The sequence below is a fragment of the Alligator mississippiensis genome, chromosome 5, assembly GCF_030867095.1.
Source record: "Alligator mississippiensis isolate rAllMis1 chromosome 5, rAllMis1, whole genome shotgun sequence".
In the NCBI taxonomy this organism is placed as follows: Eukaryota; Metazoa; Chordata; order Crocodylia; family Alligatoridae; genus Alligator; species Alligator mississippiensis.
In genome coordinates, this window is record NC_081828.1 from 51,621,081 (window position 1) to 51,641,748 (window position 20,668).

Genomic DNA, 20,668 nt, shown 5'->3' on the forward strand with positions numbered 1-20,668 from the left:
CCCGCTCTCGGGGTAGCTGCTACACCTCCCGCTGCCTCGGGTGGTGAGTTCCCCGTCGACTGCTGCCCCGCCTCTGGGGCTGACTTCTCCCCCTGTCTCTGCCCCTCTGGGCTCTCCGCTGCGCTGCTCGCAGCCTGCTCCACCTCTATCCGGCGGCGTCCCGTACTCCGCGGGTGGCGGCTGATCCCCTGCTCGCTGGAGCTCCGCGCTCCTGCTCTCTCCCTCCAGCCACCCCGCTGCTTCGGCGGGGCCGCCTTTTGTTCCTCCCGGCCGGCGTGCCCCGCCCCCGCCGCTCAGCCGCAGCTGGATAAACGCCTGGCTGATGGCCAGTGCCGGCACGTGGAGTTTCTTCGGATCTTCCGGCCCTGCGGGAGGTAAGCAGACCCCTTGGCCGCCGCGGGGGTCTCCCGGTGCCCCCGCTCCCCTGGGACACTTTGGCATTTGATTTTGGTTATTTTATTGTGGAAAAAGAGCTCACCCTGCCCCCTTCACTCACCAAGATGTGGGTCCAGCTGTGGCTGTTCTCCCCTCTGCTCACTTCGTGGTGCTGAGCAGCTCTGATACGCCAGTATCCTGCCCCTGCTCATGCCATTGCCCCTCACTCCTGACCCACAGCCCCTGCCCCACCTGGCTCTGCTGGTTCTCCCTTATTCCCAACCCACGGTCCCTTGTCCCCACCAGTGCCCCTTACTGCTGACCCAGACTCCTTTCCCCACTGGTGCCCCTTACTCCTGACCACAGTCTCCTTCCCCCCCCCCACCAGTCCTGCTGGTGCCCCTTACTCCTGGCTGTGCGGGCCGGGAGTGATCCAAGGCCCTTTTTTCGTGCAGCGGGCTGTGGCCAGCAGCCTGGACACGCCAGGTTGGGGAAGGCAGGTGGCACGCTAGAATTAGGCACGGACGCTTAGTGGTTGATTTAAGATTATTTTACTTACACCGAAGATGGTCGCGGTGCAGGCAGGAAAACTTGCTTGAGTTGCAGTTACAAAACAAAACAAAACTCGAACCTGCAGAACATAAGGGTACGTCGCAATGGGGTTTCGGCGACGGGAAGATGAACAAAAACCTCAGGAGTATGTCGCAATGGGGTTTCGGCGACGGGAAGATAAACCTGCAGGACTTGAACCCGGGTAGAGCTCTGGATTCACTCACACGAAGTTTGCTAGGCTCCGTGGAACTTTGCGTGCAGGGAAGGGTACGTCGAGGGATCAGGCGGTGACGGGGAGAGGCGAGAGGCTGATCAGACCCCTATAGCCTTCTTGATATACACGCTGGGTCCAATAGGCTCCGCAGCGCTTAGAGATCTTCACGAGACGTGAAGTTCTCCTCCTCCTGATAGTCGTGGAATCCTCCAACTTGGGCGGAAACCGCTCAAGCCTCTTATACGGTTAGCAAACCAATCGCTAGCCACCACGTGGGAATAATTTAGAACTGGCCAATAACGGGGCACAAATTTGCATGCAGGTGGCAGGAACTCCTTTGCACCGTGCATTTCCCTCTTTGCAGCTCAGAAATGCACCCTGCAAAGAAAGCTCCGAGTGGTGGGAAACAATTTAGCAGTGCCGAAGCACGCACAAACAAAAATCACACCCTTGGGTTGTGACACTGACCCACTGCCCTCCGCCCCTGGACCCCAGCCCCCCAGCACGTGGGGAACTGGGTGGGTGTGTGGGGAACAGGGGGACTGTGGGCATAGGCGGTGTGAGGGGCAGGAGAGCACAGGCAATGCATCAGGGAGTATGTACCCCCCATATTTCTGTACCCACAGCAGGGCACAGGGCTGCAGCCCAGCGGGACCAGCTCCAGGCAAGAGCCACCTCTGCAGCCCAGCAGGTGGGACCCAGCCGCCATGGCCACCAAGATGAGGCACTGAACGGGCAGTGTAGAGTTGTGTCCCTGACTGCTGCTGGATGGGCAGGGGGTACCTCACCTTGTTGACCATGGTGGCATGGCACTCCCCCCTGCACTGGGTCCCACCACTGAGCTGCAGAGGTGGCTCCTGCCTGGAGCTGATCTGGTCAGACTGCAGTCCCATGCCCCACTGGGTGCAGAAATCTGGTGGGGTACATACTCCCCCTCCCACCCTTGCATATGTCACTTGTGCACCCACCCCCTGCCCTGCCCCCATAAACTTACCTGAAGGGAGATGCAGGAGCTGCTCTCCACCATACTGCCTGGCTGCCACATGCATGTGCACACACACATGCATATGGCACTCCCTGTGCTCCACTCCCTGCAGCCCCTTGAAGGTGGGAACTCTGCTAGCTTGCAAGAGGAAACTTTCAGTTTCCCAGATTTTTCTTCTTTAAAGGAGACGATCCATGTTTTGCCACGTTTTTCCATGGCAAACGGAAAACCTGGATCCCTGGTGATGAAACAAATACAAACTCTTGCAGGGTTCTGTAGGATTGCTGTGTTCAGCAACTTCCAGTGATGCCCCAAGGAATCCCTTCATTTCAAACAGCATAAGGTTGGGTCCCATTTGAACCCAAATTATCATCTTCAGCCATTTGTATCTTCTCTCTTGGTTTCTGGGTCTTTGGTAGGGGTGCTGCTGAATCTCCTTTGCATATCATATGACTACATAAAATGACCAACATTTATTTTGGGAAATCATCTGCAAAGCAAGGAATAAGGCATATTCTTCAGAATTCACAATAAACAAATGCAAAATCTTCAAATGCATAGTTTTCAAAGATAGTAGAATAACTTGGGGGAGGTGAGCAGGGTACCATCCCTGGGCTTCCACTTAGAGTCACCAGGATGGTGGTTCCCTGGGGAGTCTGTAGTGCTCCAGTGGCAGCAGCCCCATGCTGCGGCTCTAGTGGCAGCAGCCGGGTCCTGGGACACCATTCCACTGCTGTAGCAGCAATAACAGCAACAGCTGGGGCCAGGCATATTGTCCACACCAGCAGCAGCTAGGGACTTTGAGTTCCTGGGGGAAGGTAACACTTCCAGATGGTAAAGTGGACCACTACTACAAGCAAAGAAACAAAAGCCAGGGCAATGTGTATTAAGGGTGTAACACTGAAGTGCAGGTGTCAGATTGGGCTGGCTTTATCCGTCTACCTGCATGAAATCTCACTGAATCAGTGGAGCTCTGCATGGGTACAGGCCTCCACCATTCCTGTATAGGTGCAGGATGAGCCTTTACACCTTGATCCAAAGTCATCTGGAATCAGTGGAAAGGGCATTGTCTTTGTTTAGGTTTTGAATCTGGCTTTTATATAAGTATCTGAAACATCATGAAAGTGTGTGTTAAATCACTGAAACATTTCCACTGAAGAAAATAACAGGCAAAACGTTTCATTTCAACAGTGACTGAAAAAACAGCCATGTAGGTCTTGCATTTTTAAATATTTCATTACAAAATTTTCTTCAATTAAATATTAAATAAATCACAGAAACAACGCATTTAACCTTGGGTCGTATAAAAACATCTTATTTGAGCCAAAACTTTTTTTCAACTTTTTGTTTTGTTGGAAAAATAGAAAATAGTGTTTTGAAGGTGATGCAAAACCAGCATTTTTCCTGGGTTCCATAAAAAAAAAAATTTGCATGTCTGTAGTCCTAAACTAAGCATAGATCCATCCAGTATTAATAATTCCATTTTTGTATATGCATTAAAATGCACCAGAAATATACCACAGTATAAAAAGGATCCAGCTCAACTCTTAAAGCTTTTTTGGTGTCTTTCAAAACCTCATTTGTTTAATTTTTTTCCCCTAAACCAATATTTAAGAAGCAACAGAGTTTTTTCCTTTATAAAAAAAAGCATAAAAATCTCTATACTGGAACAACTCTGTTGGTTAAGGTGGGCCATATATCCATGGTGCCTTATGTGCCTGTGTAATTCTTTTTTATCGCTTAATTTGTCTTTGCATTAGAAACAGAATAGATAAATGTTAATTATTTTCCTAAGCCGCTGAAATTATATGATGGACTGATCTTTTGCCAATTATTATGCCGGAGCTAATAGCAAACCATGCATAGAACAAGACAAAAGTATTTCCTTGTTTAACAGCGATGTTACTTAAAAACGAAAATGGCAGCCAAGTTCCATCTTCCATATTAAAATGCATCTTGATCTGACCCTTTGGTTTGCTGCATTATAGCAAGGAGAATTTTTATAAGCAATATCATTATTCTTTTATATAATGCAGTGCTACAGCTATAGTATGCTAAAAAAGCTTTGAATCAATGGCTAACATTCTGCATTAACAATAGATTTTCATTTCCACATGGGAGAGAGAAAAAATCCCCATGGGTTTATCTTCAGAATTAGATGGCATGTAAAATATATAACCACTTTGGAAAAAAACTGTCTAACATTCCTGAGCTATGTCTTGAATTAGGGGTGTGTGCTGAAAGGCAAAACGGCCTGTTTTCTCCCCAAATCTGGACAAGCACAATAAAAAGTTACCTTATTTGTTCACATGAGCTTAGCCTATAAAAGGCCGAGAAGCGATTTACCTTTTCTCCAGAAATTAGTGACTGAAAATTGGGGTGCATGTCTTTAAATGAGGAAACTGTTTTTAAACAGTCTGGTTCATTCTGCCTTCCTAATCAAGGGGTGTCTTATTTGGGGTGCATGATATGTGAATAGATATGGTAGTTGTCACAACTTTTCTGAGATTAGGAATTGTGAGTGGTGCAGAGCCTGGTATCATTCACCTCTATGGTTTGGCTAGGGAAGAGCAGCCGTTGTTCTCTATGGCTTTGACTGGATGGATGGGCAAGACCAGGTGGGATATGCGGCTCCACAACCCACTCAGCTTATCTGTGTCCATGTGATTGTAGGAGCTGGGAGTATTGGTGTTGGTGAATTTGGCCCAGAGGAAGTCACGTACTTTTTCCTCAGTCTTCCGTGGGTTAATGTTGACCTCTAGCTTCTCCTCCTCCAGCAGAACAGTTAGCAGTAGTGCTACATCTTTGAAAGCCGCACTTTCATGGTCACAATACTTGTAAAAGATCAAAGTGGAGCCAGCTGGCAGTGACTCAAACTGATGCACCACGGCTGCCTTCCCACCTTCCCTGAACCCAGAGCTCAGTTCATTATCCACTTGTAGTTTTGCTTTGTCGCTATCAAGCCTGGATTTACTAGCCCCATAAATATGAATCGTGGTAGCACCAAGTGAGTTGGAGTAGGCATCGGCAATTTGGTTGCTCAGGCACTCCAAGGTTTGCTCTCCTTCACGGGCAGCGGTAAAGATTAAAATGGCTGGCTCTGTGTGATGGGAAGAATTGATGTGTCTCTGCAGGAACTTGCGTCCTCTAAGCCACAGGGCAGGGTTCTGCCCTGGAAAGCTGACTTTCAGCTGATCCAAAGCTGAAGAGAAGGCCTTCAACACCAGATTTTCTTGCATATGTGAGGGCTGGGAAGTATAGTAACCACTGGAAAATATGCAGAAGAAAACCAATAGTATGACTCCCAGTAAAACTGCACGGGAATGAAATCCTGTTGAGCAGAGAGACAAGAGAAAGAGAATGAAAGAATGAGTCAGAAATGAGTGCAGTTAGAGGCTAACATAGGGCTAGCACATAGGGTTTTTTCATGCCCAGCCCCCCCCACCTGCTTTCTAATGGCAAGTGGCTGATTTGCTCCAGTAGCTACTGGTGTCACGGAAACATTTTATGTAGCAATGGCAGGGGGAACTCTTACCCAAGATTCTAGGATTTTTTCCGCTCACAAAATGTACACATTTTTCTTCCACAAACTAAGTTAGGCCTGCAGCTTTGGAACCACTGCATAGAAGTCCTTATGTGGCTCCTGGGGAACTTTCAACTAACTGCAGGTTTCATTCTCTTTTATCCTAGCACTTAATATACTGTACCCCAGTGCAAGGGCAAGATTTTTCTTTTGTGTTTTGGTGATATTTGTAGATATTTGTAGAGCAATCTTTTGAGTCAGGGAGAGCTGTTGAGTGCCTGGCACTTTGAAACTCAGCCGTAACTATCTCAACTACTTATTCTGCCCCTGTGACTAAGGTCCGAGCACCTCAGGGCACGTCTACACATTGCCCTATGGCGATGTAGCAACACACTATGTCACTACAGTGTGCTACAGCAACACTGCAATCACATGGGTCTACACGTGATTGCCAGCTACATCGCCAATAGCTGCACAATCCCCTGGTACAGTGCACCGCTACAGTGATATAGTGGCAAAATCTAACCATGTGCTGCACGCACAGTGCAGTAACCGCCCATACTGCACCATGTTTTAGTACTTCTAGAAGGAAGTACTAAAGCACGGTGCCATAGCAACATCACCACATAGCAATGTGTAGATGCACCCTCATTTTTTAATGGACTTTTTTCTACAATAACCTATGAAGTATGACAGTGCTGTTATGCCTGTGTTATGTATGGGAAACTGAGGAACAAGGGGGCAACAGATTCAGTGGCAATTCAGCACCTAAATACATTTGAGGATCTGGGTCCCAGGGCATGATGCTAGAAGAGCCTCTGCCACTTAAAACAGTAAGGTTGTAACAGAAGAGCCCCCTTGCGGAGACAGTGTTGAATATGCCAAAAGCAGGCTTGTTTCCTGTTAGCAGAACTACACAAACAGCGCTCTTCCATCAGACCAGCTATGTCACCATGTAGGGTTTTGATAATCTAGCTTTATGTCCATGGAGGATTTCCAAGCTAGTATGCCAGAAGAATTTCATAGTGTAAACCTTGCCCTGGGGCATACAGGAAGTGGCAGAGTATATTTTTGAAGCTAAGGCCTTGTCTGCCCTCTCTTGTCTCTTTTGTCAGAAGTTCTGGCATTAGGCAGCTGCTGCCACCATCCAGACCCCAGAGCACTTGTACATCCATGTGCTTCTAGAAGCTCTTCACAGCTCCAGCGCAACAGCTGTGCTGCCTGAGCATGAAGGGCTGGAGCAGCCAGCTGATGGTGCAGGAATATCTACAACACCTTCCGCTGGCTGCCAGATGGTGAGAGAAGACTTATTTGCACAACAGAGGTGTCCTGGCCTACACCACAGTCTTCCTGACAGACCTCAAATGTTGTAGTGAATTAGGCCTTAGTCTCTCAAGAAAGACACACAAGCCGGTGGCAGAACATTGTAACCTCCCTGAGTACTATATCATTGACCTAAGGGTGGCTGTTCTAAGGCAGCAAACTTAAAAAATAGTTCAAACCAGAAATTGCAGAACAAGAAAGCATCCACAGACTGGATTATGTTAAACATGGTTTAAACAGGGACTATGGATTCGTATCCTAGTACCTGGATTAATTTGTATGACTCCTCTGTTCCTATGTGTTTATTGCTTGTTTGTTTACCTCTCTAACATTGCCTCCCTTTCCTCCCCCTCCTCTTTCTCTCTCCCTCCCTTGTCTTCTGTATTTAAATGTCTCTCTCCTTCTTGTATACTGCTTTTGTGTACATCCTTTCACAGCACCCAATGAGGCAAGCTTCAGCCCATGAAAGCTTCTGCTACATAGATCTATCTACTTTAGTTAGTCTATAAGGTGCAATTCTACTTTGTCTTCTACTTGACTTCCCACTAACATGGCTAACTATCTCTCTCAATCTCTCAGGAAACAGGCCAACACCACACCTATAGGGCTGTTCTTCTTTTAGTTGAAATCTTAAATAAAAATGTAGATGTTTTACTTCAGTTATCTTTCCTTTTTTAAAAAAAATCCTGGCCAGCAGTGTACCTTGTGTATTTATTTTAGTAAATACATAAGGCCTCATCGCCACCTACAAGAGGGAAAAGACTACTTGGAAAGCCCCATACTGCTGAAGGTCTCCCAAGGCATAATACCGTGTGATCTATGTGCAATGAGGAAATGTGTCATACAGTGTCTCAGCGTGTGCTTGGATGCCTCCGCCCGAGAACTGGAGGGAAATCCCATGTATTATGTATGGGACTGAAGAAGACGTGACTTAACTTAGGGTTACCATACATCCGGGATTTCCTGGACATGTCCTCTTTTTAGATCCTTCAATCCCGATCCAGGCAGTTTTTTTAAATATGATCAAATGTCTGGGATTTTGGTCAGCTTAGCTTCAAAGATTTCCTGGCACTTCCGGCTTGCCCTAGCAAGGAGCTGCTTGGGGGGGTGGGGAGAGGGTGATTGGAGGCAGGGTGCACACACACGGTGGTCAGCATGTAGCCAGCCAGACAAGGTTGTGGGGAGCCCAGCAGCTGGATACAGGTAAGTCTGTAGGGGACGGGGGTTGGAGGACCAGGGCTTGGGGACTGTGGGGGTGGGTGTGGCTGTGTGTGTGGGTGGGCAGGGGGCAGGTCTGGGGCTGCAGCTGAGTGAGGGAGGTGCCTGCCCCTCCTGCAGGGGAGGGGGGTTGGGGAGGCCTTCAGAGGCACCAGGGAGCATAGGCAAAGGGAGAAAATATTATTTGGGGGGCTGAGTAAAACTTAAATACTTCTGCACACAGACCCAGACACACAGCCCAGCAGGTAAGTCTGTGAAGTGCAAGGGGTGTGGAGGAGGGAAGAGGCTGTGGGGGGGCATGTGCCCCTTGGATTTGTGCATGGGGCATCACAGAGGTAGCCTGTTGCTGCGTGCTGGGCTCTGGAGTCGCGTGATACCATGTGCCTTCCATGCAGGTACATGGTGTCATGCAGTACCTTGGCAATGGCAGTAGGGCACAGAGCCCAGCGCAAAGTGGCAGCCCACCTCCACGATGCCCTGCACATAAATCCTGGGGGCACGTGCCTCCCTTGCCTTCCCTGGGTGCATGCAATGGCAGAAGCTTCCCCATGCCTAGATGAGCTGTCCGCAGCTAGGACTGTCCCACAACTCACCCTGGCCTTGGAGTCCTATTCACCCCAGCCCCTGCCTCTGCCCCACTCCCTCCTTTACTGTGGGGGCCTTGATATGCTCCCTGCATGCCCCTTGCCCTTCAAAGACTTACCTGCTGGGCACTGCATTCCTGGCCGCTTCTATAGGCTGTGGCTGCATGTCTGTCTGTGTACACCCCTCCCACTCCCCACCTGCAGTTGCCCAAAGCCTGCATCCAGGCTGCCCTGTAGTCCTCTGTGCTGCCACTGCTGCCTCAGCCTTCCACTGCCTATGCCAGGGAGCTGTGTTGCTGGCTTGGCAACACTGGGGCCAGTGCCTGTGCTCGCAGATGCAAAGCAGGGAGCTATGGATTGGAAGTAGGAGGTGGTAGGGCTGTGGGGTCTGGGGTCAGCAGGGCAGGGGCACTGACAGCACCAAGGAGTTGTGGGTTAGGAGTGAGGGGCACGAACAGGGACCGGGGGGGAAGGAGGGAGCTGCGCACTGGGAGTGAGGGGCACCAGCATAGCCCAGGGGGGCAGGGTACTGCAGTTCGGGAGTGAGGGGCTCTGGCAGGGCTGGGGTCTGTGGGTTGGGAATGAAGGGCAGTAGCAGGGCTGGGAGGTGGACTGGCTTGGGAGTGAAGGGCAGGCAACAAAATGGGCAGAGGCAGGGAACCGGCATATCGCTGCTCCGCCTCCCCATAGTCATATACCCTCCTCTCTCCCTGCACGACAAGTGTCCTCTTTTCTGGAACTGGAAATACGGTAACCCTAAATTAAAGAAGTGATTTGCTTTCTATGTGAAACCTCCTTCTCCAGAATCCCCAGTAAGTTATTACTTTCCTCAGATCCCTTGGCAAGAGTTTTATAAGCACTAAACAAAAGTGTAATTAAACAATTTGACTGTGTTTCATTATCAGATCCTTGAACTGATTACATTGAGAGAAGCGTAATCCACAAGGGAACCTTCCCATTCTCACCACTGCATGAATAGGACTTTTCCTTCTTCAGTAGTGCTTCTGGTACAATCTGTTTACTTATTGACTCCACAGTGGGATTGACTGTATCTTGTTGGCCTCCAGCATCTGACTTCACAGCTGTGTAATTTGTATAAAAGAAGAAAGAAGGAATTTGTCACTCATTAAAGAAAAAGGTTTCTGATACACAACAAAGTGAAGACGTTTCCAGGCCGCAACAGCAGGAGGAGGGGAATGGAAAAAACAATAAACACATTTAAGAAGCTTCAAGCTATAGGCACCTTTGCCTTCAGAGACTATAATCACAAAGAAAAGAGTGGCAGGGGACGTGTGGTTCTTTAAAATCAAACATAATCTAGTTTTTTTACCAAGCAGGAGAGAGTCCCACTCAGGGACAAGGAAATAAGGAAGTCTATGCTGAGTTGGACATGGCCCTTCTATCTACTCAGCTATTTGGAAAACTTCTCAGTCACCGATTGAGAAAGAAGCCCCACAATGCCATCTTTACAAGGTGTCTTTTCCAAGTCGGGGGTCTGCATTATCTTGAAGGTAAAGGCTCTTCATAAACCATAAAAGCAACAACACACTTATTTTGACTCGCCTTCGTTACTGTGCCTCTTCCTCAAATCAGATTTGGATCCTTCTATGTCCTGGGTTTCCTGCGCGATAGGATCCAGTGACTTTCCTTCCAGAGCGAGTCCGATGTTTTCCTCTTTTCTCAGGGGCTGCCCTGTGATGTTCTTCAGTGCTTCAGATAGACTTACATCTTCCCCTGCACCATCAGAACTCAGTGATTTTCCCTCTGAGGAATCCTCTTCAATTCTTTTGAGGGGGCTTCCAGAGATATTCCTTGAATCCGAGGGATCTAATATTACCTGTCCTGGGGAGGTTTCCAGGTACACAAGATGATCTTGGCCCTGAGAAGTTGTCTCCACTTCTCTTGTTAGCTGCTCTTGTGCTGGATAGCCTGTAGGAACAAAAAATCATAAACTCCATTTTCTTTAATGCAATAAACAAGAATATTGAGTAGTTTCCAGGGGAAGGAGGAGGGGGGAACAAATATAAGAAACAAGTTCTCGACTTTGTCAAAGAAAAGGAATTTTCCTAAAAAAATTGGTACATTTTCTGCTCTGTTCTCGAAATAATCTATCCTGACCCTCTGAAGTCAGTGTGAGTTTGCATGGCTCTCAGTCTGGAAGAAATGTCTCACTTGTCAACCAGACTATTTGATCTGTAAAAATGGCATTTTGGGGTATGTCCCTTTGCAGACTATCACCATAAAGTGGAAAGAAAAGGATCTGCTGGAACAATAAGAGGAGCAGCACCACATTATGAGAAGTACTGTTTGACTCACCTTCACCTGAGTCTTCTCTCCTGTTGGTTTGCTTGATGCTTTCTGAAGGAGTCTCTTTCATTGCATCTGTAGAATCTGTAGATGAAAGCTTACTTTCATTGGAATCCAGAGCTTTGCTTGCCAAGGCAGATGCACTGGTTTTCTCTTCTTTCCCAGGATCTTCTGTAGCACACTCTATATGGGGAGAGGACTCATGGTTTCTGGGTTCAGCAAAGTTTGGGTAGCAGAACTAAATCAGGTCTTGCTTGCATGCAACTCTCAAATCTCCCACCAGACCAAACTCCACTGGGCTCATTTTGCAAACATAACCCTATCCATTTTAAACTCAGTACTACTTGTATTATTTAGTCAATCCAAATAAAAAAATTTCCATATTTAGCAGAACTTTCTTCTCTCTGCAAATCTTATATGATGGGATTCCCTGTCTCTCCTCTCCAACACTGTCGGCGTTGATGTTGTGGTGCCTGTTTCTACAATCTGGAGCTGTTCAACTTTTGGAAGCACATTTAGATGCCTGCAGCTTGATCTTCCCTGGGAAGGAATTCCCCTGTGTCTCATGTATCAAACTAGAGTTAAGCAGCAGGATTGTATGCATATGCTGGGGGTGCAAGGAAGATTTTTCTGAAGCGCTCATCATTGAGCTTCGTGATGCCTACCTAGCATCCTAGATACAAGTCTAGTGCATGTTGTCACAAGGACTCCAAAATGAAAAGCAGTATTGTTTACTTAAGTATAAAAGTGACTATCGGGCGCTTCCTTTTATTGACCTGAATCTACAGAAATAAAATATGCATTTCCTTTAATTTCCTTCTAAGACTTAGGTTTCATTGTAGACATCTTTACAAGGGGTCATTTTCTCTGTTTTCTTTAATGCAATAAACAGGAATAAGTAGTTTCCTATTTATTTACAAACTCCTAACAAAACTACTAGTCCTACTACCTCCAAAAGTGATGCAAAAATTAGACAGGGAGGAGAGATTCTTTCAACCTGCTACTGCCATAGGTGAACCGTATTAAGACAATTGTTCAGAGCAGTCTGAAATGTTCAGACCGAGAATGCTGAGTCCAGAAGGAACGGACCTTGGTGCCATAGAAACTGGGCTCCAGAGCATAGCAAAGGAGTCTGGCCCATGCAACAGGAGAGGAAGTTGCTTCCTACAGCAGTGTGAGACTGGTGACTGAGAGGAGAGCCTGGGGAGGGAGCTTCCCATCACAGAGTAGGTGGGGAGGACTGAGGAAAGGCACTCTGGAAGGACTATAGTGTGTTTCTTGGAGTTTGTGTTTTCCTTTGCCTGTTTGTGATTTGGGGCAAAAGGAGGCTGTGAGGTAGGGGACAGCTGGAAAGGGAGAAGGGAGATTGCTAAGGGCACTATGGGAAGAACACTGCGTGGTCTGCTTTGGGACAGACAGTGAACAGCCTGACTAAGGCCCTGGAGCTGCAGAGGATAGCTGTATTGCCCTTGAACTGTAGACAGTACCATTGACTGGACCAGAAAGATGTACACTGTGAGTGGGGTAGAGAAAGTCACTTGAGGTTTCACACTGATCCGAGGGCTGCCTTAGATTTTTGTTCAATGCATCTGAAAATGTGATTCCTAATGGCTACACCCAACATACCCCCATGTGGATCCTGATCTGTGTTCTCCTCCATTTTCTTGCGTTGATGTTGTGGTCTTGACTAGTTTGTTTTGCTTTCTGGTTTGATCATAAAATTGCCTTCTGTCTTCTTTCTTTTCTGAAGTGCTTGATGAGTCCCAGCCAGCTCATGCATACCATCCCCTTGTTCCTCAAGAATCACATGTTGGGATAACTAAATGCCAATGAGAAAGACAAATATAAAATAAGGAAGCAATAATTCATAATTAAAAAAACTTGAGAGCTCCTCCCCTTCTCCTTCCTCCCTGCAAAGAGAACACTTTAAGGTTATCTAAATTGGTGTGATGCTGTTAACTTTATGATGGAATGTACTAAAATGCAACTCAGATAATGAAGTACACAAAGACTTTGGTCTAGGTGCTATTAGCTGCCTGCAACCTTTAACAGGACCAAAAACATGTAAAACTGACTATAGATATGTTAAGGGGGATCTGCAATTGTATTACCTTTTTAACCCATTAAATAAGTGTATCTTTTGTGTTCATATATAGAGAACATCAGCCCTTATGGCTGAGCCGCAGGGACAGGGTAGGATGGTGATTTGGTAAATTGCACCATGCCTAGTAGGGCCGTGCGAAATTTTGGCAGCTGTTTCGTTTTGGAGGTGTTTGGGCCCGTTTCAGTGCCCGAAACACCTAATCCAAAATGAAATGGAAGGCTCTGAAACATCTCCAAAACTAAACAAAACCATCTGAAACATTTTGCAAATGTTTCAGATGTTTTGGAACGTTTCAGAGGTGCCCTCTGGGAATAGTCTGGCATAGGCCTGCAGCCCTCCTTTCAAAGTGCCAGGAGGCTGGGCCCGGGGTCAGTGATGACTCTGAAACTCATGCTAAACTTGGGCCTACTCACAAAAGTTAAAATGAAGAATAATAATGCTAACTGCATATTGCAAGAGGATGTGATTTCATGGCTAGGCCATCTAAGAGGGAATAATGAAGTATCTCTTCCAGCTTATATTGCTATATTCAGAATGATTTCAAGCAGACTCCTAGGTGCCTGGGGTGTAACCATATGAAATGTCTATCCTTGATTAATTAGTATGGTAAATATTTCTTTTGTGACTAACTCGTGTTTATGTGCAGGAAGAGACATCCTGCATATGTAATAGATGTCTCCTGATTTAGTATGTTTTTCCTGGCTGCTAATCAGTTTCTTGATATGTTTCAAACTGGATAACCTCTTGTTACCGAAGAAGGTAACTCATTCAAATTAAAAATTTCTGATAACCAGTGATGAGCAGGTTTTTCCTGTCAATTACTGCTTGGGACTCTTTCTTGATTTACACAACTAAAAGAATACTTTGAAGATGCTTAACTAAGGGTATAAAAAGGCAATAAAACAGCAAACAGCGCACATGCTTCAAGAGTGAGAAATCTCTCTGACACCAGTTGCTGATGCGTCTGACTTACTCGAGAAGTTGAAGAGAAACAGACCGCCTCTTTGTTGCCTGTTTGGTGAGAAATCATCACCTTATAGCTAATTACTGGACTTTGATTTGGCTTGGGCTCACTTGACTTGATTTTAAATACTTGTAGTAAATAAAACCTTTCTGTCACTCATTGAATGAGGTGTCGTGTCAATCCCTGGGCTAGTCCGGAATCCTAAGTTTTTATTGCTAACAGTCAGGCAGGGCACTCATGGAGGCTTCTCTCGCAACTCCCCACTCTGGGGCAGAGGCAGGCAGAACCGGAGGAGCTGCAGAACCTGCAGCCACCCAGCTGTGCCTGCCTCTCCCTGGCTGATCTGAATCAGTGCCAAAAGAGAGGTGAAACTCCGAAACAGATTTGGCCGAATCGAAATGGAACAGGGATCTGAAACACCAAAATGAATCACTGTCCTCCAAAATGGCTGAATCTGAAACTGAAATGAAACACAGCCGTCTCGCATAGCCTTAACGCCTACCTTTGCTGTATTTTTTCTGTGATCAAAAGGCTTCTGTCTCACTCATTCAAATCCTTTGGATTACACAATTACACACAGAATACAAATAAAGGGAAGAAGGAGCGCTTGGGAAGAGAATGAATAGATACCAAAAAAATTACTACAATGGCTTTTTAACAAGTCCCAAAGACCTTACTCGAGGGTAGGACAGCAAGAATAGAGGATAGCAATATGGAATTCCATTTCTTTAATAAATATAAAATCTTCTCTAATGCAGTGCACTGTGCAGCCAGATAGCTGTTGTGAGCACTGGAGGTTCGTCTTCACACAAGTTACGAGGTATTCAAAAATACATGGTAAAAGTCAGGAGAAACTTTCCCTGCTGGAGGTCGGGCCACATCTATGATGTGCTGTAGTACAAAGTCTTTATGTCTAGTTTCAGCAGTTTTTGCTCTCTGTACTTGGTGTAAAGAGACCCACAGTAGTTGGTATGGTGCCTCTATGTCCATGCCGTCTAACAGAACATAGTACCGTATTTGGAATTACACAAATAATGGTCCCTTACAGGGCAAGTGCCCAGACTTACAGCTCTCTCTCTCCCTGTGGCTCCCAGGAATTTCAGGTCTCTTCTAGATCCCAGTGCCCGATTCCTGCGTTGTGCTTTTCAGAAGAAACAGGAAGTCAGAAATAAAAAGCAACTCTACTGTGTACAAAGTTCAAAACTTACTTGTCTAAATGCAGCAATCTGGGGGGATTTCTCAGCAGAGGGTTGTTACACACACCCCTGCACTTCACTGCACTGCCAGCTTCCCGGAGACACTTTAGTTTTGACGTTAGAAATGTAAAATAGTCCTCTCAAATGCACACACCCGTCACTTCTGAATCCTTCCACTGTCAACGTGACAATGAACTTTGTACTGGCTCAGGTTGCCCGAGTGGAATGCTGGGATGTGTAGTCCCTTTCACCCTCTCTGAATGCAGCTGCATTTCTCTTCATGAATAGATCAGCCAGTGGCATTGTTTCCCATGGTAAACATGTATTTTTAGGAAACAATAGCACAGCAGATTGGAACTATTTATAGCACTCTAGAATTTTATAAAGCATCCTTCAATCAACGTGTGTACTAAACAAGTCCATAAGTTAAAAAACAGAACTACAGCAGAGGGAAAGCTTAAGAGATGTAAAAGAAGGGAGGAAAAAAAAGATGATTTATGACCATAAAAAGACTACAAATGCAAAATCTGTCACACCTCAGAGTATGGACTATGCATGCCATGGAGTCTGTCCCTCTGGGCTGTGAACCTGCTGAATCACTGCAACATTATGGTAGCACCCCTTGCCTTCTGACCTGCCTCAGTGAGCTGTGAGCAGTGTTGCTGTTAAAGTCTTAAGAGACTGCCAAAAGGCAGATTGCTAGGCCACCATCCACTGAAGACCTGGTCATGTTCCTGAGCACTTGGTTGGAAGGAGGTTTCAGGTGAGATGGTGGGGACCTTACCTCACTGTGGCCCACCCCTGTAATGGCATATCATGCCTTGGGAACTGTATCTGCTGCTGCTGGTCATGGCTCAAAAATCAGTGGGAGCTGGAGGTTTTGGCACTCCAAGCCCCAACCTCCAACCAGATCACGGTCGGTGCCTTCATGGTGAGGATCAGCCTAAAGGGGTTCCTGGAACAGGCCATGGGGTGAAGTACATCAACAATTTGAAGGGGAAACTAAACCATAGCAAAGTCTTCAAGGTTACCTTCAAATGGGATACCAGCAACCACTTTCTGCCTCAGGGAAACTTGGTTCACTTTACAGACAGGTGCTTCACCTATTCAGCTTACTTCAACTATTTCCATAACAGCACCTTCCATGGCAACTGGGACGAGGTGCTGGAGCTGCCACTTTGAGAACAAGCCTCTGCTCCATGTCCCATGTGGCTGCAAATCGCACGCAAGAATATGGCAACTTTGCAACAATACCATACAGGACTGGCTGGTCCCAGTCATCTTGGTATCAGTAGGGACAAAAACCACATGGTCCCAGCCTGCAGCAGCCCACCGAGACTGGACATTGTCTTGTCATCACTAACGAAGATAGTAAGAAAATCCTGATTGTCGATGTGACCAGCCCCTTTAAAAACCAGTGGCAGGCTTTTGCTAAAACCTGGGAGTGAAAGCTGATGAAGTACAGCCTGAGACACTGGGAAGAAAGGGATACAATGTGATGGTGCAGGAGTTGAGCATCAATGTGTTTGGTGCATGGGATCCAAGCAATGATAGCATCCTGAGTGCCTGCAGAATACCTAGCACTACTTCAAGATGATGAGGCACTTTGTGGTCACCACCATCAGATGGTCAACGGCTGGCTATCATTGGTAGAAAGAGAACCAACAGAGGACATCAGCCAGAAGCAAAAGTGGGGAGCAAGACTACAAGAGACACCACCACTATACTGTATAGACTCTAATGAAAACCAAACACATTTCTGTTTGTACTTCACCCTGGGCAAATGTAGACTGCATGTTAAATGCAATGCATCAGACTGTTCTGTCATCCTCCAGCAGTGTGTACCATTGTGCAGGGTCCCATATTTCTCATAGGTATACTGTACCACATAAAAGTTTCAGTTAACATTCTCTCTGCCATTGGGGGACTGGAAAGGGAAAAGAAGCGTTTCTCTCATTGAACTGGTGCAGATTGAAAGAGGTGGGAAATCACTGATCTCTCTGCACAGTGGGATCCTGATCTTAGCTAGAGTGTTTTGTTGCTACCATAATACAAATAATCATCTGCTGTTATTTGTTATGTTGGAAGCATGTTAGAAAGATATTTTTCTCAACTCAGTGTCCATTTAGAAAATACAGGTTCTAGCCCTTTTCCTGTTGGCCTTTTTGATCACTTCATTAAATCAGCTTTGCTTATTAAAAAAAAAAGTTTAGGAACTGGTTTGAAAATTAGCTTCTATAAATGAAAATAGCAATATTCAACATACTACCTGTCCCTATAATAGTGATGTTGACAGAATTAGCCATAAGAACAAGCTACTCACAAGACACAGGAACTAAAAGGCTGGCCTAAAATTCCCAACCTCCTCTTAGCAAAAGGATCAGAGATGTGATCTGATACTGTCTAGAAAACTGGAAGTATACTGCACAGGGTGAGCCATATTTAAGGAAATGTTTAAGTTCTTATAAGTTTCTTCTTCAAAGTTACTGAAACATGTCATCTAGTTCCTACTGTGTGAACATTCCCTTAATCCATGTTCACTAACAGAATATAAATGCTGCAGGATGCATGATGATGATAAAGCCAGAAGGAATCATTATGATGAGTGAGACTAACCCCTGCGCATAATGCAAGCCAAGGGATTTTATACTAGCAAGTCCTTCACTGCAGGGACTTATTCCTCTCTGCGCTCACTCCTGGCCTGGCTGGAAGGTGCACACTAGGGCTGTGTGAAATTTTGCTGCCCGTTTTGTTTCAACGCTGTTTCAAGCCATTTCGACCTCGAAACAGCAAAGTCAAAACAGAACAGGCAGGGCTGAAACAGGGTCGAAACAAAACAGGGCAGGTCAAAACGTTTGGAAAAATTCAAAACGTTTCGAGTTTGGACCAGGAAGCTGGGCTATGGGCTTACCTTCAATGGCTTGGCTTGCTTCCCTGCGGGGAAAGAGAAAGTAAAGTAAGGGGATGGAGGGGGAGAGGTGAGTGGGAAGGAGTGCTGTCATTATTGACATGTGTAACTGGCCAGTGCCTGTCACCCTTCTCTGAGGTCCTTTCCAACCCCATTGCTCTGGGGGAGGGACAGAAAAACTGCATAAAAGGCAGCATTTTTTGGACCTGCTCCTGCTTTCTGCCTTGGGTGACTTATTGAGCTGTCTATTCTAGCAGCTCACTGTCAGACCACTAGGGCTAGCAGCACTGATTTTCTAAAGGGTTCCCTGCTTGTTACTGTAGCGAGAGGGATTTCAGAATACCTTTTTCTTGTAGGTGCTTTTATTATTGTATTCATTGATTTATTCTTTTGAATTTTATACTTATATTGGATAGGGTTACTATAGAACCTATTCTATATAGGAATTTACTATATATATTTGTTTTTATACGGACATTCTTTGCACCATACCAACGCTATTGAATTTATATCCACAGACATATATATTTCTACCATGTTCATAAATCTCTTGCCTGCACCAGTAGTACAGATTTGAGTTTATATAGGAACACAAATACATTTATATATTTCTTGAAAAGGAAGTCCTGAAACACCTCATGAAGAGTGGTAGAAAGGCAAGTGGCAACACTGGCCAGCCTTCAGGGAGGGGTGGAAGAGGGAGAGCTGTAAGTCCCCCCTACCCCTCACCAAACTGAGACGCAGCCTCTTTCCTCCAGCTGAAAGGGATGAGGCCGCTAAAAGCAGCAAGGAGAGGGGAGTGGTGCCACTGCCACTGCCCCGCCCAAGACTGCATCCCCTCCACGCTCAGCAGCCATAACCGCACCCCACCATGACCACAACCAGCAGCACCAGCACCATCGCAGCAGTCTACTCCACCCCTATGTCACTTCCCATGCTGAGCCTTCCAGTGCCAGAAGAAGAGCTGGCGCTGGATCTGGATCTCAGTGCCCTAGCAAGGGAAATTCTGGGGAAGGAGGGGGAATCAGCTGAGTTTGTGCTTGGAATTCTGGCACACTGCAACCTGCTGGACATCTGACACCCTAGGTACCTCTGCACTTTTACATCCCCCTTTCCACCTCACCCTTTCCCTCACCCTCACGCCTCCATTTCCATTTTCACTGACTGCCTTTCTTGCCTGCATTGCGTGCCAGGCCAGCCTCTGGCTTCTTTACTATTCCTTCCATCCAGGACCAAGAGACACACCAACCGCAGGTACTTCCTCAGCCTGACAAAGGGTTTTTCAACCTGAAAGCTTCCTAAGAGATATTTCTCTATTCCTTTTTTTTTCATAAAGAACATACAAACATAAAAACACAGGATAAGCCATCACACACACCACGAGTAACATATATCCAACACAACATCTTTACTTCTTGCTGTCAATTCCTTTACAAGAAAGGCTCTGTGACAGTTGTTTGGCTACTTTAGATGCTGCTGGTGCTATTGCTGTTGAGCCAGCTACGTTTTCACCTGCCATCATTTACTGTGGTAGACTGGACTGAGGCTGTAGGGGAGGAGGACTCACTGGGGCACACTGCTGTGTCGTGCAGAGGCCCCAGTGCCAGGAAGGGCGCACCTGAACACACAGAGTCACCCACCCATGTCATGAGTTTTGCCTGTCACCAGCCAGAGGTGTAGGGCCCCAGAACCCAGAGTGCCGCTGCACCTCTCATTGAGACCTGGTAGGCTTCATTACTTCAGCAGGGGCTAGCAAGCCTGCAGTTTTGACCCCGCTGTGGCTTCACACATACAAGTGATAGGACTTTTGCTCTCAAGACTTTGGGGTGCAGTTTCTTTGAACCCCCCTACATCTATCTCCTTGAAGCTTGGCAGGCTTCATGCCCTCGTAAGGGGCTATCATTCCTGCAAGTTTCATCTAAATCAGGCCAGAAATGACAAAGTTATAGCCTGTTTTGACCTTCCCCATTATATCCTACGGGGGAAATGTCAAAACAGGTTCGAAATGTAGAAATGTTTCCACAGAACGATACGGAACAGCCGTTTCGACTCGAAACAAAACGCTGTTCCGTCGAACCGTTGGTCGAAACAGAATGCTTCCGTTTCGCGCAGACCTAACGCACGCTGCTCCTTTATCTTCGATCTGCTACCAAAGGTCACAAGAGCAATATTGTGCTACTTGTCTTCAGCAGAGCAGGGTGAGGGAAGAGTTAGGGCCAGATCCAAGTACTGTCTGTAAAACATCTCTGAATGGTAGGAGGAGGCTGTAAAGGAAATCCTTTTCCGACCTTCTTGAGCCCATGAAAAACTGTTACCGTCAGAGAGCGCTTGCTTCTTTTTGTGACTTTGTCCAATTTAGGCTTAAAACTTAGGCACGTTGCTGTTTTTTTCAGGAACTTGAGCTGGCTGGAATAA

The 20,668-nt window shown here is 46.4% G+C and overlaps 1 protein-coding gene across 5 annotated transcripts; it reads right to left on the reverse strand.

The window, feature by feature from the left end:
- Positions 1 to 910: 910 nt before the first annotated feature.
- Positions 911 to 20,660, reverse strand: LOC102567648 (torsin-1A-interacting protein 2). Of its 5 annotated transcripts, none has more exons than XM_059728366.1 (8): positions 15,217 to 20,601; positions 12,708 to 12,900; positions 11,091 to 11,264; positions 10,338 to 10,703; positions 9,740 to 9,856; positions 4,850 to 5,457; positions 2,136 to 2,616; positions 911 to 1,006 (listed from the first exon to the last, which is right to left on the reverse strand). In XM_059728366.1, exons 2-7 carry the CDS (start codon positions 12,739 to 12,741, stop codon positions 2,572 to 2,574), a joined length of 1,344 nt encoding a protein of 447 aa, XP_059584349.1. In that variant the 5' UTR covers positions 12,742 to 12,900; positions 15,217 to 20,601; the 3' UTR covers positions 911 to 1,006; positions 2,136 to 2,571. The 5 variants fall into 5 exon arrangements, with proteins under 5 accessions (XP_059584349.1, XP_059584348.1, XP_019355804.1 ...); XM_059728365.1 differs by having other exon boundaries at positions 4,674 to 5,457; XM_019500259.2 differs by lacking the exons at positions 911 to 1,006; positions 2,136 to 2,616 and having other exon boundaries at positions 3,290 to 5,457; positions 15,217 to 15,290; positions 20,569 to 20,660.
- Between the last annotated feature and the right edge of the window lie 8 nt (positions 20,661 to 20,668).